Raw genomic sequence first — 24,080 nt, 5'->3', positions numbered from 1 at the left:
GGGGAAGAGTGGGGGAATCAAACCCGGTTCTCCCAGATAAGAGTCTGCCCTTTCAAGGACAACCTCTGCCAGAGCTCTGGCTGACCCAAGGCCATTCCAGCAGCTGCAAGTGGAGGAGCGGGGAATCAAACCCAGTTCTTCCAGATAAGAGTCTGCCCTTTCAAGGACAACCTCTGCCAGAGCTATGGCTGACCCAAGGCCATTCCAGCAGCTGCAAGTGGAGGAGTGGGGAATCAAACCCGGTTCTCACAGAAAAGAGTCCGCGCACTTAATCATGACACCAAACTGGGGCACCAGAAATGGGGCACAGTTCTGGGGGAATCTGGGAGCAGCTGGCATAGCGCACCTTCCGGACCACTTTGGCTGAAAGCCACTGCTCTGAAACCAGAGGGAATGCCGGCTTAACTCTATCAGCCACATGTAGTTCCTCGTTCCTTTTCCTCAGGGCCTGCTTTGAGCCAGGACTGTCATTTCTGGAATGCATGGCGTCCAACTAGATTAAAGCCCCCTGAGCACGCACAGAGTGCACGCTCTTCGCTGTGGAAAGTGCAAAGAGGAGCCTTAAAGCCCAACAGATTTGTTGAAGCAGAAGTGAGTTCCCACTGGGGGGAAAATATATTAGTCTTTATATCTGAGAAGAGAGCATCTCTGGCAGCCATCACACACAAAAACGAATGCACTTTCAATCCACTTTATGTGCACTTTACGTTCCTTCATGCAGTTGGAAAGTACACTTAAAGTGGATTGAAAGTGCATTTTTTCGTGTGTCGGTCGCAACCTCTGTCCATCAGGGAATGCAATCCAGGGGGAGCTATTTCCAGACAGAACTGAGCTGTTCATCCTTTTAAAAACACGGATGCCCCGACTCTCTTCCAAGCAAATTTTCCGATGGCTTTTTCCTCCTCCCGCAGAGATGCCGACCGGTAGCGGGGTGTTCTTCCCTTCCCGCAGCCACTCTAAGACCCACCTTCCCAAGCTGGCATCTGCCCCAGACCATGCCAAAGAACTGAGGGGCAGAGGCTGAGTGGCAGAGCCTCTGCTTGGCATGCAGAAGATCCCAGGCTCGATCATAATGCCCCTGTATAAATTGATGGTGCAGCCTCATTTGGAGTACTGTGTACAATTCTGGTGACCACATTTCAAAAAGGATACTATAGCACTGGAAAAAGTGCAGAAAAGGGCAACTAGAATGATTAAAAGGTTGGAACGCTTTTCCTATGAAGAAAGGTTAAAACGCTTGGGGCTCTTTACCTTGGAGAAATACCGACTTGAAGGGTGACATGACAGAGGTTTACAAGATTATGCATGGGATAGGGAAAGTAGAGAAAGAAGTGCTTTTCTCCCTTTCTCACAATACAAGAACTCATGGGCACTCCATGAAATGGCTGAGCAGTCAGGTTAGAATGGATAAAAAGAAGTCCTTCTTTACCCAAAGGGTGATTAACACATGGAATTCACTGCCACAGGAGGTGGTGGCAGCTACAAGCATAGACAGTTTCAAGAGGGTAATGGACAAGCATATGGAGCAGAGGTCCATCAGAGTTATTAGCCACAGAGTATTGTTGGAACTCTGTCTGGGGCAGTGATGCTCTGTATTTTTGGTGCGGGGGGGGGGGCACAGTGTGAGGTCTTCTTGTGTCCTGGCCCCACTGGTGGACCTCCTAATGGCACCTGGTTTTTTTGGCCACTGTGTGATACAGAGTGTTGGGCTGGATGGGACATTGGCCTGATCCACCATGGCTTCTCTTATGTTCTTATGTCTGGGCAGTGATGCTCTGTCTTCTTGGTGCTTGGCGTGGGGGGGCCAACAGTGGGAGGACTTCTAGTGTACTGGCCCCACTGATGGACCTGATGGCACCTGATTTTTTTTGGCCACTGTATGACACAGAGTGTTGGACTGGATGGGCCATTGGCCTGATCCAACATGGCTTCTCTTACGTTCTTATGTCTAGGGCAAATGATGCTCTGTATTCTTGGTGCTTGGGGGTGGCAACAGTGGGAGGCCTTCTAGTGTCCTGACCCCACTGGTGGACCTCCTGATGGTACCTGGGTTTTTTCGCCACTGTGTGACACAGAGCGTTGGACTGGATGGGCCATTAGCCTGATCCAACATGGCTTCTCTTCTGTTCTTATGTCTGGAACAAGTGATGCTCTGAATTCTTGGTGCTTGGGAGGGGCCACAGTGGGAGGGCTTCTAGTGTCCTGGCCCCACTGGTGGACCTCCTGATGGCACCTGGGTTTTGGCCACTGTGTGACACAGAGTGTTGGGCCGGATGGGCCATTGGCCTGATCCAACATGGCTTCTCTTATGTTCTTATGTGACACAGAGAGTGTTGGACTGGATGGGCCATTGGCCTGATCCAACATGGCTTCTCATGTTCTTATCCTCTTAAAGGAACAGACAGGGAGAGATGGGTAAGATCCGTGCTTGAGGCCCTGGACAGCCACTGCTGGTCTGGACAGACCATCCTGACTTTGACTCAACCGAAGGTAGTTTCAGGGGCGTTTGAGCTTTTAACTGCGTTTCTGCATCACGGCAGGTTCAGAAGAGGAAGCCTTCACCTTCCCCCCGGGAAGGGCGAGGAACAAGAGCCACCGAACCCCGTCCACAAGCACTCCGATCAGCCAGCCGATGAAACACACCAGCACACAAACAGAGGACTGGCTGCTGGAGCCCCACCATGGAGTCGGAACCCCCAGCAACATGCAGAAGCAGCTCCTGGAACAGCTGAATGCGCTGGAAGAGGTGAGACGGGAGACCCCGGCCTGGCATTTAGCATGAGGCTTATTGGCCCTGGTGAAAGAGCAGGAAGCTTGGTAGATCTGGCATGGGGACTTGGTAGTCAGTTGAAGGATGCAATGGGCCAGAAAGCATTCGCCCGGACAACAAAAACCAGGGGTTGTTTTGTAGAAAAATAAGTGGTGGAACTCATTAACATAACTCATTAGCATATGACGCTGCCCCGCCCCCTGCCACCAGCCAAAAGCAACAAAATGCAAGAAAGGAGAGCCCCAGGCAAGCAAGGCCTGCTTAGGCTGGCTAGAGATTCAGCCAGTCCAAGCAGGTCTCGCTCACCTGGGGCTCTCCTTGGCCGCCCCCTCCCAAGTCAAAAGGCCAGCAAGCCACCCGCCATCCAAAATCACATGAGAAGTGGAGAAAGGGTGGTGTGGGCTTCTCCAGAGGTTAATGAGGGCTGCTCTGTTAGCAAACTGGCTGCCCCTTCTTCTGGACGCACCACAAACTCCCATTTTGGCTCAAAGGCCTAGGGAGGAAGGGAACTTTGCTTCCTGCCCACCCAGTCTAGGCTGCCACCACAGAGCTGAAGCCGTGCCTTCCAGGACAAGGGTAGAACAGTCAGGGAAATGGGTGCCCATAAGGGGAGGTTTGACTCAAAGCTGCTCGTCACAGGACTCCTCCCAACCTCTTTTGAGGCTGTGGGCACCTTTGGGGCTCTGACACAAAATGGCTGCTGCAGTCTCACAATGAAGTAGGGTTGCCAGGTCTGTGTTGGGAAATATCTGGAGACTTTGGGGGTGGATCCAGGAGAGGGCAGAGTTTGGGGAAGGGAGGGGCCTCCGCATGGGACAATGCCACCGAGTCCACCCCTCAAAGCAGCCCTTTTCTCCAGGGGAAAATATACAAAAATCACCGGTCAACAATGAAGATATTCACTTGCAATGTGTGTACATGCATTTGGAGAGCTGGCAGCAAAGGTTTAGAGCATGCGTTGATCTGTGTTTGAAACAAAGTTACTGTGACTCCAAAAACGGCAAGAGAAGAGGCTGACGAAGAACCGGACAAGTGAAACCGTGAGAATTCCTTTCTATACGGTTCCTTATTCTCTCCATGACAGCATCATGAGCGGAACTACTAAGGACTCCACCCTACAGCACTTAGCTACGGACTATATTAAGGCTGTGTTCTTTGTAGAAATTTCATAGTGCATGAGCAGGGGGAGTACAGATACCTTACTGTTCCTTTGTATTATTATTGGTTATTATTTTGTCTTATATTTGCACTAAATCAAATGCATGAACACACATTGAAAGTGGGAATATCTTTATGATTTTTGCAAATTTTCCATTTGTACATCGGTACCAGTTACTTATATTCTTTTCTCCAGGGGAGCTGATCTCTGCCAGTTTTTAAAAGCGGGAGATCTCCTGGGCCCACCTCGAGGCTTGTAGAAAGAGAATAAGACTGTGACAATATTAACTAAGAATTGATACTATAACTCTCTGCAATGAATTTTACTTCCAGCAAAATACATCTAAAGTGTGTCATTCAACATACAACAATACCACATTCAAAAAAAATACAACGCTATACAATGATAATCACACAATCCAAGGGACAAATACAAAGTCCTTGATTCTTCCAAAATGTTCAATATTCCATTCAATGATATATTCCTGAGTAATGTTATTTCGAAACGGTTTACAAATGTCTTATAATCCTCAGAGAGTTGCATGGGGGCCTGCACTCAGCCTGAGGCTATCTAGAGCAGGGGTCCTCAAACTTTTTAAATAGGGGGCCAGTTCACTGTCCCTCAGACTGTTGGAGGGCCGGACTGCCATTACTGTACAAGGCCGCGGGCCATCAGTTCTCCGTCTTCTGCATCTCTCTCCCTTCCCCACACCACACACCCTGGCCTGGGAACTCACCTCATCTCAGTATCACCTCACACTATGTCTCCACCACCTCAGCCCAGTGCCAGAAGTGTGCATTGCTAACGTGAGTTTAGGTCGAACGTCACTTCCGGTCTGATTTTGCCATAACCCGGCGGGCCGCATAAATGTCCTCAGCGGGCCGCATGTGGCCCGCGGGCTGTAGTTTGAGGACCCCCGATCTAGAGTCACCAAAGCAACTGGGATTATAAGACATTTGCGGTATTATTGTATGTTGAATCACACACTTTAGATGCACTTTGCTCAAAGTAAAATTCATTGTACAGAGTTATAATATCAGTTCTTAGGTAAATATTGTCACAGTCTTATTCTCTTTCTACAAGTTTTGTTGCAACGACTCTCCTGGTGTTATTAGCGCGTGGAATTCACTGCCACAAGAGGTGGTGGCGGCTACAAGCATAAACAGCTTCAGGAGGAGATTGGATGAACATATGGAGCAGAGGTCCATCAGTGGCTATTAGCCACAGCATATTGTTGGAACTCTGTCTGGGGCAGCGATGCTCTGTATTCTTGGTGCTTGGGAGGGCTTCTAGTGTCCCGGCCCCACTGGTGGACCTCCTGATGGCACCTGGTTTTTTTGGCCACTGTGTGACCCAGAGCGTTGGACTGGATGGACCATTGGCCTGATCCAACATGGCTTCTCTTAGGTTCTTGTCTTCTTATGTGTTATATTCCACCCGGAGACTGGCAACCTTACAATGAAGGTCCTTTGTGGTGTGGGGGGTAGCTGCCACCAAAGCAACATTTGTAAAAATCTGCACAGCCGATCAAATCTTTCCAGTGGCCAATCAGAAGCCTTGCTGGGCAAAAGCTGAATCTGGCCCCACCTACTTTCTGAAAACACTTGGCAGACGCTAGGAGAGGTCTGGGGCACCATAAGAACATAAGAGAAGCCATGATGGATCAGGCCAATGGCCCATCCATCCAAACACATTGTGTCACATAAGAACAGAAGAGAAGCCATGTTGGATCAGGCCAATGGCCCATCCAGCCCAACACAGTGTCAGAGTGGCCAAAAAAACCAGGCACCCTCAGGAGGTCCACCAGTGGGGCTAGAAGCCCTCCCACTGTGCCCTCCCCAGCACCAACAATACAGAGCATCACTGCCCCAAACAAAGTTTCAACAATACGTTGTGGCTAATAGCCACTGATGGACCTCTATGCCAAAGATGCAGGGATGGTTTTTGAAGTACTCCTCCCTGTTATTTTGTCTTCCTAAATCCACTTTTTAGGTAATTTTGCTTTTCTCTCAGGGGAATTGAACCCTTTTCTTTTCTTTTTGGGTGATTTACTGTTTCCTAGCACCTACGTTTCCAAATGTTATTTGTGCACTGATAAATCAGCAGCATATGCTACACATATACCGTACTATAGCTTCTGTACATTGTGTGTATGTACACAAAGACATACCAGATGTATACACAAGTGAATGCGCAAAACTAACATCTTGCTCCCAGAACATAAATATGTTGAGACTAAGAATTAGAGTCGCCAACCACCAGGGGATCTCCCAGAATTACAGAATTTGGGGAGGGATGGTGGCTCAGTGGTAGAGCATCTGCTTGGGAAGCAGAAGGTCCCAGGTTCAATCCCTGGCATCTCCAAAAAAGGGTCCAGGCAAATAGGTGTGAAAAACCTCAGCTTGAGACCCTGGAGAGCCGCTGCTAGTCTGAGAAGACAATAATGACTTTGATGGACCAAAGTCTGGTTCAGTATAAGGCAGCTTTATATGTTCATATGTACAACTGATCTCTAGATGACCGAGAACCATCCCCCTGGACAAAATGGCTGCTCTGGATGATGGTCTCTGACAGTAGAGCCCCATAGAATAAAAGTCAGATGTCTGAAAGCCACAAGACATGAACATCAGATGTAGGTAGGTAGGTAGGTAGGTAGGAAGGAAGGAAGGAAGGAAGGAAGGAAGGAAGGAAGGAAGGAAGGAAGGAAGGAAGGAAGGAAGGAAGGAAGGAAGGAAGGAAGGAAAATAGATGGGGAGAGGAAGGAGGGAAGAGGTGGAAAGAAAGCAACTTTAACTTGTAATGCATTCCCCACGTCACTTGTTTATCCAATCCCCTCTTGAAGCTGTCTATGCTTCTAGCCGCCGCCACCTCCTGTGGCAGTGAATTCCACGTGTTAACCACCCTTTGGGTGAAGAAGTACTTCCTTTTATCCATTCTAACCCGACTGGTCAGCAATTTCATCGAATGCCCACAAGTTCTCGTATTGTGAGAAAGGGAGAAAAGTCCTCCTTTCTCTACCTTCTCTATCCCGTGCTTCATCTTGTCAACCTCTATCATGGGCACCTTCTCGGGGACCTGTGCTAGTGGCTGCTCTTGCTCCGTCTCTCACCTCTCGCTCGGGGCTGGGCCCCTGCTTGAAGGGCCCAGGGCTTTGCTCGTGAGCTACCCACCCTGAGCCACTCGTGCGTTGCCTTCCTTTGCAGGAACGAGACCGGCTGCTCCTTGCCCACCAGAAGCTCCAACGCCACAGCTTGGAGTTGGAGGCGGAGAACAGGCGTCTTCTGAGCACGGCGCAGGCTGCCCAGAGCGAGCCCTCTGTCACTCTCCTCCTGGAAGGGATGGATCGCCTACAGCTCCCGCGAGCGTCCAAGGCCTGGAGGCCCTGAAAAAGAGGGGGGACGACCGGCAGCTTGGAAACCAGAACACTCGAACAAACGCAATTTAAAACAGGGCTATTTATTGAAGGGCAGCTCCTAGCCCCCCTGCTGTGTCCCCCCCCCATTTATGGTTTGGAATGCAACTTGGCTCACTTGCTCGAGCCGCCTTTGTCATTGTAACAAGAGCTGTTCCTGAATTGGGACAGGGCTGGCTTCTGCCCACAGCAGGACCTCTCCTTGTTTTGGAGGTCGTTACAGTGTAGGAGCGGCTGGGGCTCCCACTTTCTAATCCAAATGTTGACGTGGAAAAGTGGGTGGCTGAAGGCCACAGAGAAATCGTTTGCCCGGAAACAGCAGACGGTTCGGCAGGTGGGAGAGAGAGACAAGAAACGGTGTGGAAGTTCTGCAAATAATTCATTCACTCTCCCACCACGATCTCTTTTCATAGGCTGACGCTGTTGCGTCTCACAATCCAGCCCCTTCTACTATTATATCGTGCTAAAGCAAGGCTTTCCATTCCGTTCCCTCTCATCCATGCTCTGTAGCCAATTACTAGCCTCCATTCCTAGCTGTAGCAGGGCATCTGCTTGGCCTGCAGAAGGTCCCCGGTTCAATCTCCAGCGAAGAGGACCACACCGTAGGTCAGGGGTGCGAACTTATTTGTTATGAGGGCCGGATCTGACATAAATGAGACCTTGCTGGGCCGGGCCATATTGGGCTGGGCCGTCCGTGTACCTATTTAAGATTAGGTAGCAGAGATATAAGCTTTATAAAGAACACAAACACGATTAAAGATCTTTTTAAAAAAAAAAAAACTTAAAATAAAACATACTTAAAACATTAGCACTCTTACGAGTGTGCTTTGTATCTCTCCCATGGGATCCAGGGAACTGGGCAAAGGAAGCTCTGGCTCTTCCCTTCCTTCCCCAGGAGGGGGAGGAGCCTCAGCCAATAGAAAGGAGAGAGGCTTGGCTCAGTAGCTCTGCTGTACGATGGAGAGAGCCTGACAAAGCAAGCTCTCCCTCCCAAAGGGAGGAGCCTCAGCCCACGGAGAAAATATAGACTTTGCTCTGTGACTCCTGTGCAGTTGAGCAGACCTTGTAAAGCAAGCTGTTATGCAGAAGGAAACGGTAGGGAAAAGGAAGTGGATGGTAGCCAATTGCTCAGGGGCTTGAAAGAAGCTCTCCGAGGGCCTGATTGCCCCCCCCCCGGGCCACATGTTTGACACTCCTGTGCGTAGGTGATGTGAAAAACCTCAGCCTGAGACCTTGTAGAGCCATGAAGTGGGGCTGTAGCTCGGTGGTAGAGCCTCTGCTCGACACACAGAAGGTCCCAGGTTCAATCCCGGCATCTCCAGGTAAAAGGACCAGGCAGGAGGTGATGCGGAAGACTTCTGTCTGAGACCCTGGAGAGCAGCTGCCAGTCTGAGTGGACAATACCTGAGACCCGGGAGAGCTGCTGCTGTTCTAAGTGGACAATCCTGACCTCAATGAACCAAGGATCTGAATCAGCACAAGACAGCTGCATGCAATTCCACTTAGATGCCCAACCCCCAAAATAACTACATGAACATGAAGCTGCTTTCTACTGAATCAGTTCCTTGGTCCGTCAAGGTCAGTACTGCCCACTCAGATTGGCAGAGGCTCTCCGGGGTCTCAAGCAGAAATCCTTCACATCACCTCCTACCTCACTCTTTTAACTGGGGATTGAAACTGGGACCTTCTGCATGCCAAGCAGAGGCTCCGCCACTGAGCCCTTCCCCAGCCGCAGCCCTGGATTTCCTTGATAGTCTCCTATCCAAGACCTATCCAAGCCTGGTCCATCCACCTCAAGGCAAAAGGCATCCAGCAGTGGTTTGCTGTTACCTGCCTCTACATAGCAAATACTGGGCTACCGAAGGCAGAACCAAATCTTGGGAAGCAAATTCACAATTCAGACAGTCAGTCAACAGGGTAGCCTTCCTACTATCCATAACTGAAATGGCAGCACCTTATCCAAAGGGTATTGATAACATTTGGAATTCTATGGCCAAATTGTGCCAATCTTCCGCAAGGGGAAGTGCTCAGAAAATACCTGCCAACCCACCACCTTACCCTGGATGAAAACTCCCCCCCTGCCCCACAAGTAATCGACTTCTGTTCCAGACACCTGTCCCTCCCTAAAGTTGGCAGGCATCTGCTGTCAAGCCATACCATTAGAGGAGGGACGGTGGCTCAGTGGCAGAACATCTGCTTGATAAGCAGAAGGTCCCAGGTTCAATCCCTGGCATCTCCAACGAAAAAGGGGCCAGGCAAGTAGGCATGAAAACCTCAGCTTGAGACCCTGGAGAGCCGCTGCCAGGCTTAGACAATACTGACTTTGATGTACCGAGGGTCTGATTCAGTAGAAGCCAGCTTCATATGTTCATATGTTCATTAGAAGACTTGCTTCCGGTTCAAAGGTGCACTAAAACGGCTTCCTCACTCCCCACACGCTGCAGAAAAGGAAACTTTGCAGCCATGGCCACAAATTCTAGTCCCACCATACAGCCAACTGCTCCTCCAATGATCAGTGACGGGAAGCAAGACACCGCCACCCCATTCGTGCACTCCCCAAATAAATCAGCACAGTCTTGAGCGTACGCCATTTGAAAGAGGGCTGCAATTCCTGTTTTTATTTTTTCTTCTTCTTCCCCTTTTTGCCCCAGCGCTGGCGGCTGTCGTCCCCTCCTCCCCCCTCTCGCCTCTTCTCCCACATGGGCATAGGGGGCTCGATCTCATTCGGACGCCCACCCCGGTCTGGGACGCTACCGGACATCAGCACCTGTAGGGCAGAAGGGAGGCGTTATTCCAGAGGCAGCCACATGGGGGCAATGGGGAGCAGACAGGAAGTGCTATACCAAGAATGGCCAAACTTGCTTAAAGGAAGAGCCACGTAGAAAAAACGTCATATGTTTGAGAGCCACAAGATGGAAGAAAGGGAGGGAGGGAGGGAGAGATGAAGGAAAGCAAGTAGATGCAGGAGGGAGGGAGAGGTGGAAAAAAGTAACTTTAAATACATTCTCAAAGCTGCTGGCTGGCTTGGCTTGGATAAATGATTTAAAGAGACAAACGCCCTCTCCAAGCCAGCCAACGGGGCAGTGGGGACTCTGAGAGCCACACAGTATGTGTGAAAGAGCCACATGTGGCTCCTGAGCCACAGTTTGGTCACCCTTGTGCTATACCAATTAGTTGCTCAACTGCTATGGGGTGGGGACGGGGCTAGATCTTCCCCGGGGGAGGAGGTTTGCCCACAGCATTTTTCCATCCTTGGTTCTGGGGAAATCAAGAAGATGATGATATTGGATTTATATCCCGCCCTCCACTCCGAAAAGTCTCAGAGCGGCTCACAATCTCCTTTACCTTCCTCCCCCACAACAGACACCCTGTGAGGTGGGTGGGGCTGAGAGGGCTCTCACAGCAGCTGCCCTTTCAAGGACAACCTCTGCCAGAGCTATGGCTGACCCAAGGCTATTCCAGCAGGTGCAAGTGGAGGAGGGGGGAATCAAACCCGGTTCTCCCAGATAAGAGTCTGCCCTTTCAAGGACAACCTCTGCCAGAGCTATGGCTGGCCCAAGGCCATTCCAGCAGGTGCAAGTGGAGGAGGGGGGAATCAAACCCAGTTCTCCCAGATAAGAGTCCGCGCACTTAACCACTACACCAAACTGGCTCTCACAAAGGGTAATTAGGGACAGCACTTGGGTGGGTGGCAGGAGAGACAGGCTCAGGGCATATTGGCTAGTGACTCCGGTGGGATAAACTCATTTGCCTAAGTCATCCGTTGCTCTGCAAGGCAATTCTGCGCTTCTGCTAAAGTACTGCACGTATGCAGCCACAAGAAATATGGCTGTCTCCATCCCAGAAGTATCATTTGGGGTCCTGGATTTCCTCCCAGAGTCCATACCTTGTTGATGGCGCAGCTGGTCTTTTCCCGGGAGGTCCCGCTGCTGGTCTTGATGATGCACGAGAGGTCGTCTCTGGCTGCCAGCAAATGCGCAAGCATGACCCGAGAATCCCCCTGCAGAGACTGCCGCAAGGGATGGAAAGCCTTTAACATGGCCGCACTGCGATCCTAGCGGAGGCAAGAGGTAGAAGAAAACAGGAGATGATATTGGATTTATATCCTGCCCTATATTCTGAATCTCAGAGTCTCAGAGTGGTCACAATCTCTTTTACCTCCCCCCCCCCCCCCCCGCAACAGACATGCTGCAAGGTAGGTGGGGCAGAGAGAGCTGACGGAAGCTGCCCTTTCAAGGACAGTTCTGTAAGAGCTATGGCTGACCCAAGGCCATTCCAGCAGGTGCAAGTGGAGGCGTGCGGAATCAAACCCGGTTCTCCCGGATAAAGAGTCCGCACACTTAACCACTATACCAAACTGGCTCTCATTCTGGATATCATTTTTCCAAGATAAAAGCAGGCTAAAAATACTTGAACGGAGGAGATCGCTGAATTGGCGATTCCAACATTTCTCCTTCTGAGGCAAAGAAAAAACCGGCCGGGGGGGGGGGGGGAGGGGGCGGCACACAGCCTTGACTGTTGACCTGCCCGATCTCTCACCTTTGCTCTCTCGGACCAGTAGAACGACTCGATTGTGACGTCAAAACGAGTGATTATCATGCATTTGCGGCACTGGTACTCCGTCCGCAACGCTCCGTGGATCTTCTCTAGTGCTTTCTAGAAGGCAGATCGAGACGGGTACCAAGTCAGTCCATCTGCAGCACCAGAGAAGAGTGAGAGTCCGGTTGCGCCTTAAAGACTGACCGAATTTGTGGCTGGGGAAGAGCTTTTGCGAGTCAGTGCTTACTTCTTCAGACCGGTAGCTGAAGAAGCGAGCAGTGACTCTCAAAAGTTCATCCCTTGCCACAAATTTTCTTAGTCTTTAAGTTGCTTCCGGACCCTTGCTCTTTTCTTCTGCTTACTAGGTGGGGGGGGGGGGGGCAGGAGAAAGGCAGTGTCATAGCCAGGGGTGGAATTCTAGCAGGAGCTCTTTTGCATATTAGGCTGCACCCCCCTGATGTAGCCAATCCTCCAAGAGCTTGGAATTCTAGCAGGAGCTTCTTTGCATATTAGGCCGCACCCCCTGATGTAATCAATCCTCCAAGAGCTTATAAAAAAGAGTCTTGTAAGCAAACCTGGGTTGTATAATAAAAAGTAGAAACATCACCCTGCCAACAAAAGTCCGTATAGTCAAAGCCATAGTATTCCCAGTAGTAATGTATGGCTGTGAGAGCTGGACCATAAGGAAGGCCGAGCACAGAAGAATAGATGCTTTCGAGTTGTGGTGCTGGAGAAGAATCTTGAGAGTCGCTTGGACTGCAAGAAGATCAGATCAGTCAGTCCTAAGGGAAATCAACCCTGACTGTTCCCTGGAAGGTCAGATGCTGAAGCTGAAGCTCAAATACTTTGGCCACCCAACGAGAAGGGAGCACTCCCTGGAGAAGACTCCTGAGAGTCACTTGGACTGCAAGAAGATCAGATCAGTCAGTTCTGAGGGAAATCAACCCTGACTGTTCCTTGGAAGGTCAGATGCTGAAGCTGAAGCTCAAAGACTTTGACCACCCAATGAGAAGGGAGTACTCAGTGGAGAAGACCCTGATGCTGGGAAAGACAGAAGGCAAAAGAAGAAGGGGACGGCAAAAGAGGAGATGGCTGGACAGCGTTACTGATGTAACGAACATGAATTTGAGCAGACTTCGGAGGATGGTGGAAGACAGGAGGGCCTGGCGTGACTTTGCTCGTGGGGTCGCAGTGTCGGACTCGACTCTGCGACTGAACAACAACAAAAAGCTCCAGGAGGATTGGCTCCATCAGGGGTGTGTGGCCTAATATGCAAAGGAGCTCCTGCCAGAATTCCACCCCTGGTCATAGCAACTTTGCCCCACTCCCTTCTTGACGGCCCCACCCACTACAAACAGGGCCGGGGAATCACTGGAGGCAGAGGCTGGGCAGAGTCCCCCCAAGAAACTTCCCCCTACCCATTCCTCAGAAGTCAGCGGCGTTTTCAGGAGCGGCGCCATCTGCTCTGGAGGCATAAAGGAAAGCGATTCCGAAATCTAAGAGGGAGACCACAAGTTTAGCTGTTTGGGGAAAGGAAAAAAAAAGCAGATAATTTACATAATGGGGGGGGAATGACCACCTAGGAGGAGGTTGGGGAGACATCTGCATCATTTTTGGGGGTGGGGGTGGGGAGAGATCACTGCTTGCATCCCTACATCTCTCTTAACTAGGAGTTAAGACTCACTGCAAAAAAATGATCCCACCTGGATAGCATTTGGTAAAATAGCTTAGACCAAACCCCTGAAATGCAGCAAGGACACCATGTAGAAGAAGATGATGACTACAGATTTATACCCCGCCCTTCTCTCTAAATCAGAGACTCAGAAGAGCTCACAATCTCCTTTCCCTTCCTCCCCCACAACAAACACCCTGTGAGGTGGGTGGGGCTGAGAGAGCTCTGACAGAAGCTGCCCTTTCAAGGACAACTCCTGCGAGAGCTGTGGCTGACCCAAGGCCATTCCAGCAGCTGCAAGTGGAGGAATGGGGAATCAAATGTACACTTCTCCAGTAAGCTCTACAACAGCCCTGGAAGTTATCAGCGGTCTAATCCCCTTATTGCAGAAAGGTAAGTTGTGGCCAAAAAAAGGCAACCAAATGGGTTCTAGATCAAGGGTGTCACTCATTTGTTATGAGGGATGGAGCCAACGTAAACGAGACCCTGTCAGGCCGAGCCAGGTGTGTCATAAAGTGTAATTCTAAGTAGAGGATATCTAAACTTTATAAAAGACACAAAACACAATTCAAGATATTTTTTTAAAAAATAGAATAAAATATGCTTAAAAGATTAGCACTCTTGCAATGAATGGTTTGTTTATTTACAGTTTCTGATAACTGACACCTTCTGCTTTGAATCATTGCATCAAAATCTGGAAACAATGCCTGGGCTGTGGCAATCTTGAGTAGGCTGCTCAGGTGTTGTTCAGGTGCGTATCTGTTTAACCGCAAACCTACTTTTGATGTATTGACATTCATTATGGAAATCTCATGGTCAATGCTCTGAGCCTAAGATCCAGGGGAAAACATGAAATGGCTGGGCATTGCGAGCTTTTGTACATAAATGGCTTCACATGCTGGTCAGCCAATGGAGAAAACAGAGGCTTTGCTCTGTAGCTCCTGTGCGATTGAGTGATCCTGGCAAAGCAAGCTGTGACGCAAAAGGAAGCAAGAGAGAGGGAGAAGGAAGCAGATGGACATATGAAGCTGCCTTCTACTGAATCAGACTCTTGATCCATGAAAGTCAGTATTGTCTGCTCAGACCAGCAGCAGCTCTCCAGGATCCCAAGCTGAGGTTTTTCACACTTACTTGCCTGGACCCTTCTTAGTTGGAGATGCTGGGGACTGAACCTGGGACCTTCCTGCTTACCAAGCAGATGCTCTACCACTGAACCACCATCCCTCCCTAACACTTATGAGACTCTCCAGGGTCTCCAGCTGAGGTTTTTCACTCACTTGCCTGGACCCTTTTTAGTTGGAGATGCTGGGGATTGAACCTGGGACCTTCCTGCTTACCAAGCAGATGCTCTACCACTGAGCCACCGTCCCTCCCCTGCTCTCCAGGGTCTCAAGCTGAGGTTTTTCACGCCTATTTGCCTGGACCCTTTTTAGTTGGAGATGCTGGGGATTCAACTTGGGACCTTCCTGCTTACCAAGCAGATGCTCTACCACTGAGCCACCGTCCCTCCCCAGTGAGTTGTTCGTGGGCCTGACAGGAGCCCATGGGGGCCTGATTCGGTCCTCGGACTGCATGTTCATCACTCCTGTCAAGTCAAGCTGAACTCTCCCTAGAAGTGAAAATGACCCAAGTGAGACTACTATATTTTGGTGACGTTTTAAGAAGACAGGAGACACTGGAAAAGACAGTGATGTTAAGAAAAGCCAAAGGCAGTGAGAGGAGAACCCAGCATGAGGCAGAAAAAGATAGCTTCGCTGAGGCCATCCACAGAGGCAACAGTGGATCTGCGGCATCCTGGCTCCGGGCTGAGGCTGTCCTTGGCCACACTCAAGACGCCCCACAGCAAAACTAGCAAACCCTATCTAGCCCTTTAGTAAGCTGAGATTTATTTTAATAAGTTGAGAGTTACAATTTTTTGACAGTTTTAGAGGGAAGCTGTGTTGGACTGCAGGAGAACAGTGCAACTTGAGCCTAGTAGCACAGACGTCAACAAGATCCTTTTTTTTGGGGGGGGGGGGGGTTGAGTAATTAATGATTACCGTATGACATTTTATGTAGTCACGAGATTCTAAAACTGTCCGGCAGCCACAAGTCCTAGCTCTTATACTGTCTGCTCCCACCTTGGCTTTTATGTCGGCCAGGAGCTGAGGCACGGGGCAGGCCGGATCCGCTTCTGGCATTCCCAAGGCCCGGCAGATGCTCTGCAGCTCCCGCACGGCTTCCGGAGACCGATTCTCTCGCTCGGGCGAAGGGGGTCTCTTCCGGGCTTGGAGCCGGGCTGCCAGAAGCTCAGAACTCAAGAAATCTTGAGAGACACAGAGAGATGGCATGCACGCTTTAGACCTGTTCAGACTATAGCACGGGGATGGCCAAACTGTGGCTCTTGAAGCCCCCACTACCCCATTGGCTAGCTTGGAGGAGGCATTTGTCTCTTTAAATCACTTCTCCAAGCCAAGCAAGCGAGCAGCTCAGAGAATGCATTTAAAGTTGCTTTCTTTCCACCTCCTCTCCCGTCACCTCCCTCATCTATTTTCCTTCCTTCCTTCCCTTCCTCGTCTCACAGCTCTCAAACATCTGACCATCACGTCTTGTGGCTCTTGAACATCTGACATTTCTTCCATGTGGCTCTTACGGTGACCAAGTTTGGCCGCTCCTGCTGTAGCAGGTTCGAGCGGGATTCCTGCAGGATCACCAGTTCAGCCCAGACTGCCGTCCATACAGATTAAGGGGCTTACCAGCCGGCAACACGCCTATCCTTTCTCCTGCTCATTTTCCCAAAAGGCACTTGGGGGCAGCAAATGAGGGGCTGTGTTTGACTCAAACCAAGTGGCAGCAATGCACAGAGAAGAAGTGATGCCGGTCTGCCACTGAGGGGTGTGAGAGTTGACACCGGTCTGCCACTGACAGGCTGCAAGTGAGCCCAGCACCCCATAGCCTATCAGCACCCTCCTCTATGTGCCACCCCCATCAGTTGCTTGGACAAAGAACCAGCCCTGCACAGCTCCCTCTGCTTGGATCGCTTCACCCTCCAGCCCATTCTTTGCTCAGGAAAAAGCCCAGAAGACTAATTCTGCCATGGACTTACAGAGAAGTTGGAGACAGTTCTCTGGCGTGTGGAGCCTGGTGGTCACATCCCCCGTCGTCAGCGAGGGGTACGGGCAACGCAGTTCACCAAGCAGGCCGCTCATCTCGATCTGGAACGTCTCCGCATCTTCAGGACCTGATGGAACCTAATGTCAATAAAAGTCTCTCTCTCTCCCTCTCTCTGAAGGATTTGTGATTTTTTATTTATTTATGTATGACATTTTATATTTTCCTGCCCAGGAATTAAGATCACAGGGAGAGACCCTCTTGACCTTCCTACCAATCAAAGAAGCTCGCTTGGTGGGTACACAAGACAGGGCCTTTTTGGTGGCAGCCCTGCAATTTCGGAACAACCTCCCCAGAGAGGTCCACCTCCCCTCCGCCACATTTTTATTCTTCAGGAGGCAACTGGAAACAGTTTTATTTAGAACCATATTTGATTAAGTTCACTAACAGTACTGAATTGTAACTTTAAATGTTGTTCTTTTAAATATATCTCTGTATTTTATTTCCTGTGTTTTATCTGTGTTGTAAGCCATAAGGAAGAAAAGCAGCTAATATACTTTTTAAACAATGAACGGTTTCTCACTGAGGCTCAAGGCAGCTTGTGCACTGTAGGTCAATAAAAGGTACACGTTTGAAGTTAAAATAAATGAGGATTGAATTGACCTTTGAGATGTGACGCTGTAACTAGGCCCATTTTACAGCTCACACAGGCAATACCGTTTTACTGCTTTCTTCCCCAACCCAGTTCTAAAGGCCTGTCAGCTATTTAAAGATTCTCCTCCTTTAAGTGACCATCTGAATCAATAAAACACTGTGGCAAGAAATTCAGTAGAACCCTAAATATTCGGAGAGGTCAGATTTCATCTGCTGCTTCTCAATGACCAGCTACATGCTCCTGCTAACCCCACCCCCCACACACATTCTACTCCTTGGTATATCTCTAAACTCCTTGGTATATCTCTAAACCCTCTGCTTGGCATGCAGAAGGTTCCCGGTTCAATCCCCAGAATCTCCAGCTCAAAGGACCTGGCAGTTGGGGATGGGAAAGACCTCAGCCTGAGACCCTGGAGAGCCATGAAGTGGGGCTGTAGCTCAGTGGAAGAGCCTTTGCTTGGTATGCAGAAGATCTCAGGTTCAATCCCCAACATCTCCAGTTAAAAGGACCAAGTAGGAGGTGATGGGAAACGACCTCACCCTGAGACCCTGGAGAGCCTGGAAGTGGGGCTATAGCTCGGTGGTCGAGCCTCTGCTTGGCATGCAGAAGGTCCCAGGTTCAATCCCCGGCATCTCCAGTTCAAAGGACCAGGCAGTAGGTGATGGGAAAGCCCTAAGCCTGAGACAATGGAGAGCCACAAAGTGGGGCTGTAGCTCAGCGGTAGAGCCTCTGCTTGGCATGCAGGAGGTCCCAGGTTCAATCCCTGGCATCTCCAGTTCAAAGGACCCGGCAGTGGGGGATGGGAAAGACCTCAGCCTGAGACCCTGGAGAGCCATGAAGTGGGGCTGTAGCTCAGTGGTAGAGCCTCTGCTTGGCATGCAAAAGGTCCCAGGTTCAATCCCCAGCATCTCCAGTTCAAAGGACCAGGCAGGAGGTGATGGGAAAGACCTCAGCCTGAGACCCTGGAGAGCTGCTGCCAGTCTGAATACGCAACTGTGGCTCCTGACGGATCAAATGTTGCTGGACCAAGGGTCTGATTCAGCATAAGGGAGCTTTCTGTGTGTGACAGCCCTCCCCCTCCATTACCCCCTCCAGCTTCTACCCAAAGAATATCACACATCACATCTAGCTCTGGTTCCATACCACAAGCGGGACTGACGTCCTCCTCTAAAGGGCAAAGGGCTCGGAGCTCCGAAACAAGCCAAGCGCAAAGAGAAGTGAATTGGGAGCTGGAAACGCCAGCTTCGGCCACCTTTGCAAAGGTTTCTATAGACGGCCACCTGGGAACACAAGATACAGCAGTTGACTGTCACGCCCACGGAAAAGGAACAGCCAAAGAAGTGAGTGCTTTGTAAATATTCCCTCCCTGCTATATTCATCTTTCTGGATTTTCCAACCAGCCATCCTTGGAGAAAGGGCAGGTGATTAACATAACATATTGCTTTAGAATCCCGGCCTTCCTCCAAGTGAGGCATATGTCATTCTCTCCTCCTCCATTTCACCCTCACAACCACCTGACAAGGTAGGCTAGGCTGGGCCAAGATTACCTATCGCAGTGGTTCCCTTGACCACTGATGCACTTACCACAGGTGGGATGCAGGGATGCTTTAGGTCAGGGGTGGCCAATGGTAGCTCTCCAGATGTTTTTTGCCTACAAAAAACCTCAGCCTGAGACCCTGGAGAGCCATGAAGTGGGGCTGTAGCTCAGCAGAAGAGCCTCTGCTTGGCATGCAAAAGGTCCCAGGTTCAATCCCTGCCATCTCTGGTTTAAAGGACCAGGCAGGAGGGGATGGGAAAGACCTCAGCCTGAGACCCTGCAGAGCCATGAAGTGCGGCTGTAGCTCAGTGGAAGAGCCTCTGCTTGGCATGCAAAAGGTCCCCAGATTCAATCCCCAGCACCTCCGGTTTAAAGGACCAGGCAGGAGGTGATGGGAAAGACCTCAGCCTGAGACCATGGAGAGCCATCAGCTGGCTTGGGCTGATGGGAGTTGTAGGAAAAAACATCTGGAGAACTACCGTTGGCTACCCCTGCTTTAGGTGGTATTTCATAACAACCGCTAGGAATTCAGTCTGCCTCAGTCCCCATGCTCACCTGCAAGTGAAATGTCCTCTCTCCTGTCAATCCTATCTGCCTGAGATTATCCACCTGTGACCTTTCTGACATGATTGGCGGGGCATAAGAGAGGAAAAGCTGAGAACCATGCCCTGACGCGGACAGCCCAAGCAAGCCTGATCTTGTCATATCGTGGAAACTAAGCAGGGTCAACTCTGGCAAGCATAAGAACATAAGAGAAGCCATGTTGGATCAGGCCAACGGCCCATCAAGTCCAACACTCTGTGTCACACAGTGGCAAAAATTTTTATATACACACATACACTGTGGCTAATAGCCACTGATGGACCTGTGCTCCATATTTTTATTTAAACCCCTCTTGAAGGTGGCTATACTTGTGGCCGCCACCACCTCCTGTGGCAGTGAATTCCACATGTTAATCACCCTTTGGGTGAAGAAGTACTTCCTTTTATCCGTTTTAACCTTTCTGCTCAGCAATTTCATCGAATGCCCACGAGTTCTTGTATTGTGAGAAAGGGAGAAAAGTACTTCTTTCTCTCTTTCTCCATCCCATGCATTATCTTTTAAACCTCTATCATGTCACCCCGCAGTCGACGTTTCTCCAAGCTAAAGAGTCCCAAGCGTTTCAACCTTTCTTCATAGGGAAAGTGCTCCAGCCCTTTAATCATTCTAGTTGCCCTTCTCTGGACTTTCTCCAATGATATAATATCCTTTTTGAGGTGCGGCGACCAGAACTGCACACAGTACTCCAAATGAGACCGCACCATCGATTTATACAGGGGCATTATGATACTGGCTGATTTGTTTTCAATTCCCTTCCTAATAATTCCCAGCATGGCGTTGGCCTTTTTTATTGCAGACGCACACTGTCTTGACATTTTCAGTGAGTTATCTACCACGACCCCAAGATCTCTCTCTTGGTCAGTCTCTGCCAGTTCACACCCCATCAACTTGTATTTGTAGCTGGGATTCTTGGCCCCAATGTGCATTACTTTGCACTTGTGATGGGAGACCTCCTTGGGATACCAGAAGTCAGGAAGGCAGCAGTAGGATTTATTCAGCCACCTCTCCGAATATCCGCCATATTCCGGTAGAGGTCAGTCACTAGAAGTCGCCGTGACTTCCAGATGTGTGTGCACGCACATAAATAAAAATACACACACACACAAAAAGAGTTGAGAACCACTAGTATAGTCAATGGCATTAAGTCCCATAATAGTATTGCCTAGATCGGGGGGGAGGCCAAACTTGCTTAACAGATGAGCCACTTAGAATAAATGTGAGATGTTTGAGAGCCACAAGACATGAATGCCAGATGTTTGAGAGAGGGAGGGAGGGAAGGAAGGTAGATGAGGAAGGGAGAGAGGGAAAGACAGCAACTTTAACTTTAAACGTATTCTCCAAGCCACTGGCTGGCTTAATTTGGCAAAGTGATTTAAAGAGAGAAAGGCCTTTTCCAAGCTGGCCGAGAGGGCGGTGGGGGTTTCAAGAGCCACACAAAATCTTTCTCCTATTCCTATTTTCTCAGCCTACCAGCAAGTGTCTTTGATGCACTAGTTCCTGCCAACTCTACCTGCCAGGGGTTATCCATTAAAGCCACCCACAGAAATGCATACATGGCAAAAATGATAAGCACAAACACAGAATGTTTGCAAATATATAACAGCCTTCCTTTGGGGAAAATCGACATTTTGTTCCAAAGGAGGGGCTGGATGGATTAATTCAATAAACGAAGCCATAACATTCAGTCTGTGTGACGTGAGCAAAACTGCTAACAATAGGATGTTTTGGAGACCAGCACTTAACCCACAATACAAGATAGAAGAAGTTGGGAACTGCTGATCCAGTCAGCCTCTCAGCTGAACAGGGATTTGCCCCTGGGGTCTCCCCACCTCTGGCTTAATACTTCAGGCCACCACAGCACCCTGCGACTCTGGAGGAGAAATGGCTAGTAACTATCACACCTTGGGAGTGCGGCACTCCCTTCTGTTTCCTCCCCACACCCTTATTTGCACTACACAACCTGCTCTATTCCACGTGTATCACCTGTCTTTTCCAGGTTGGGTCTTAGCACCCTTCGCAGACAATACCCTCCTGATCTCAGCACTACACACCCACCCAGAGATTCCACAGAGAGCCGGTCTGGTGTAATGGTGAAGTGCACAGACTCTTATCTGGGAGAAATGGGTTTGATTCCCCATTCCTCCACTTGCACCTGCTGGAATGGCCTTGGGTCAGCCATAGCTCTGGCAGAAGTTGTCCTTGAAAGGGCAGACTCTTATCTGGGAGAACTGGGTTTGATTCCCCATTCCTCCACTTGCACCTGCTGGAATGGCCTTGGGTCAGCCATTGCTCTGGCAGAGGTTGTCCTTGAAAGGGCAGTCTCTTATCTGGGAGAACCGGGTTTGATTCCCCACTCCTCCACTTGCAGCTGCTGGAATGGCCTTGGGTCAGCCATAGCTCTGGCAGAGGTTGTCCTTGAAAGGGCAGACTCTTATCTGGGAGAACTGGGTTTGATTCCCCACTCCGCCCCTTGCAGCTGCTGAAGTGGCCTTGGGTCAGCCATCGCTCTGGCAGAGGTTGTCCTTGAAAGGGCAGTCTCTTATCTGGGAGAACCGGGTTTGATTCCCCACTCCTCCACTTGCAGCTGCTGGAATGGCCTTGGGTCAGCCATAGCTCTGGCAGAGGTTGTCCTTGAAAGGGCAGACTCTTATCTGGGAGAACTGGGTTTGATTCCCCACTCCGCCCCTTGCAGCTGCTGAAGTGGCCTTGGGTCAGCCATCGCTCTGGCAGAGGTTGTCCTTGAAAGGGCAGACTCTTATCTGGGAGAACCGGGTTTGATTCCCCACTCCTCCACTTGCAGCTGCTGGAATGGCCTTGGGTCAGCCATAGCTCTGGCAGAGGTTGTCCTTGAAAGGGCAGACTCTCATCTGGGAGAACCGGGTTTGATTCCCAACTCCTCCACTTGCAGCTGCTGGAATGGCCTTGGGTCAGCCATAGCTTTCGCAGAGGTGGTCCTTGAAAGAGCAGACTTTTATCTGGGAGAACCGGGTTTGATTCCTCACTCCTCCACTTGCAGCTGCTGCAATGGCCTTGGGTCAGCCATAGCTCTTGTAGGAGTTGTTCTTGAAAGGGCAGCTGCTACAAGAGCTCTCTCAGCACCACCCACCTCACAGGGCGTCTGTTGTGGACCATAACTTGTGTATGTGTGTGGGGGGGGGAAGGTAAAGGAGATTGTGACTGCTCTGAGATTCAGTGTATAAAGCAGGATATAAATCCAATATCTTCTTCTTTCTTCTTCCAAAGCAGCCATTCTCTCCAAAAGAACTGACCTTGGAATAGAGGGAGATCTCCAGCTACCACCTGGAGGCTACAGCAAACAAAAGAGTAACATGGTAATCTTAAAAATTGTAATCTAAGGGGATGAACAAGCCATGGAAATAGAGTCCGATGCTCCAAAGTTTCTTTCAGCAGTAGCCGGTGTTGACACAAATAGCAGCAAAGCGCAAGACCACTACAGGGATGCACATATTGCCCTGTTTCACACGAGGCTTTTACAAGCTTCAAAAATCCTTAAGATCATTCATACATGGCATTTAGCTCAAATATTCTGCAGATTACTAAAGGCGTTACAGCTGCTGTTCGTCTCTACACCAGCTACCGCTGAAAGAAACTTTGGAGCTCGGACTCTATTTTCACGGCTTGTTCATCCCCTCGGATTACCACCTTTAAGAATATGAACACTGGTTATAAATGAAAGGACTTTGGTCTTGGGCGGGACTCCTACTGCACTTTGGTTCAAGTTCTTTATTATATTTATAAATTTATGAGTCTTTTTCATATTTGAGGGTGGTTGCAGAGTGGTAAAGCAGCAGTACTGCAGTACTGTGATCTGAACTCTTTGCTCAAGACCTGAGTTCTATCCCAGCGAAAGCTGGTTCAGGTAGTCGGCTCGAGGTTGACTAAGCCTTCCATCCTTCCGAGGTCGGTAAAAGAGTCACCAGCTTGTTGGGGGGAAAGTGTAAAAGACTGGAGAAGGCAATGGCAAACCACCTCGTAAAAAAGTCTGCCGTGAGAACGTTGTGAAAGAGTCACCCCAGAGTCGGAAACGACAGGTGCTTGCAAAGTGGACCTTTCCTTTCCTATCTTGGATGCTTCTTACCACCTGGAGGTTGGCAATCCTGGAACTCCATCCCCCCTTTCAATGCATGGCTCCCCACCTAATGAATTGGGAAATTCGTGAGATTTGGGGATGGAACTTTGGAAAGGTGGGGTATGAAGAGGAAAGGGGACTCAGCAGGGTATAATGCCTCCAAAGCTGCCCATTTAACCTAGGGAGACTGAGCCACCAGAAAACCAGCTGCAGCTCCAGATCTCCAGGTCCCACCGGGAGGTTGGCAATCCTCCCCTCCCACAGACCCCTAACTGGACCCCTCTCCAACCTCTCACCCTTCGACTCCAGCGCCTTCCATGCCTGCAGTAGAGCAAACTCTCCCTGCCACTTCCTCTTCGCAACGCATGCGCACGGCTGGAAGAGAACACCCAGACTTCTCTTTCGATTGGCTGACGCTGGCGCCACGCCCAGCACCGGGGCAGGCTTTTGTCATTGGCTGAACCTCGCAGCGAAGCTCCGCCTCTCAGCCAATGACACGGCTCCCTGACGCGAACCCGAACCTCCGCGCTTCAGGGCTCGTCCAGCCGCCCACGCC

The 24,080-nt window shown here is 50.0% G+C and overlaps 2 protein-coding genes across 2 annotated transcripts in view; one reads left to right on the top strand and one right to left on the bottom strand.

Moving 5' to 3' along the window:
- Window positions 1–7,387, top strand: part of RASGRP4 (RAS guanyl releasing protein 4) — a 33,733-nt gene extending 26,346 nt beyond the window's left edge. Inside the window, exons 15-16 of the mRNA XM_060257761.1 lie at window positions 2,541–2,746; window positions 7,133–7,387. Of these exons, the coding sequence (XP_060113744.1) occupies window positions 2,541–2,746; window positions 7,133–7,315 (389 nt within the window). The 3' untranslated portion in view covers window positions 7,316–7,387. The remainder of the gene's footprint in view (window positions 1–2,540; window positions 2,747–7,132) is intronic.
- A 2,541-nt stretch (window positions 7,388–9,928) lies between these two features.
- Window positions 9,929–24,061, bottom strand: LOC132586282 (protein FAM98A-like). The gene is made up of 8 exons (XM_060258297.1): window positions 23,821–24,061; window positions 18,441–18,577; window positions 16,638–16,772; window positions 15,673–15,857; window positions 13,299–13,376; window positions 11,881–11,997; window positions 11,228–11,395; window positions 9,929–10,108 (listed from the first exon to the last, which is right to left on the bottom strand). The coding sequence occupies exons 1-8, from the start codon at window positions 23,976–23,978 to the stop codon at window positions 9,959–9,961; spliced, it is 1,128 nt and encodes a 375-aa protein (XP_060114280.1). The 5' UTR covers window positions 23,979–24,061; the 3' UTR covers window positions 9,929–9,958.
- Between the last annotated feature and the right edge of the window lie 19 nt (window positions 24,062–24,080).

The sequence above is a fragment of the Heteronotia binoei genome, chromosome 17 (assembly GCF_032191835.1).
Source record: "Heteronotia binoei isolate CCM8104 ecotype False Entrance Well chromosome 17, APGP_CSIRO_Hbin_v1, whole genome shotgun sequence".
Classification (NCBI taxonomy): Eukaryota; Metazoa; Chordata; class Lepidosauria; order Squamata; family Gekkonidae; genus Heteronotia; species Heteronotia binoei.
This window is presented reverse-complemented; position numbering and strand designations above follow the sequence as displayed.

Coding starts and splice junctions, on each gene's coding strand:
- LOC132586282 (XM_060258297.1), bottom strand. CDS start 23,978: ATGACAAAAGCCTGCCCCGGTGCTGGGCGTGGCGCCAGCGTCAGCCAA. Junction 16,773..18,440: donor GGACGTCAGTCCCGCTTGTG/GTATGGAACCAG, acceptor AGGTTCCATCAG/GTCCTGAAGATGCGGAGACG. Junction 15,858..16,637: donor GAACTGTCTCCAACTTCTCT/GTAAGTCCATGG, acceptor GTGTCTCTCAAG/ATTTCTTGAGTTCTGAGCTT.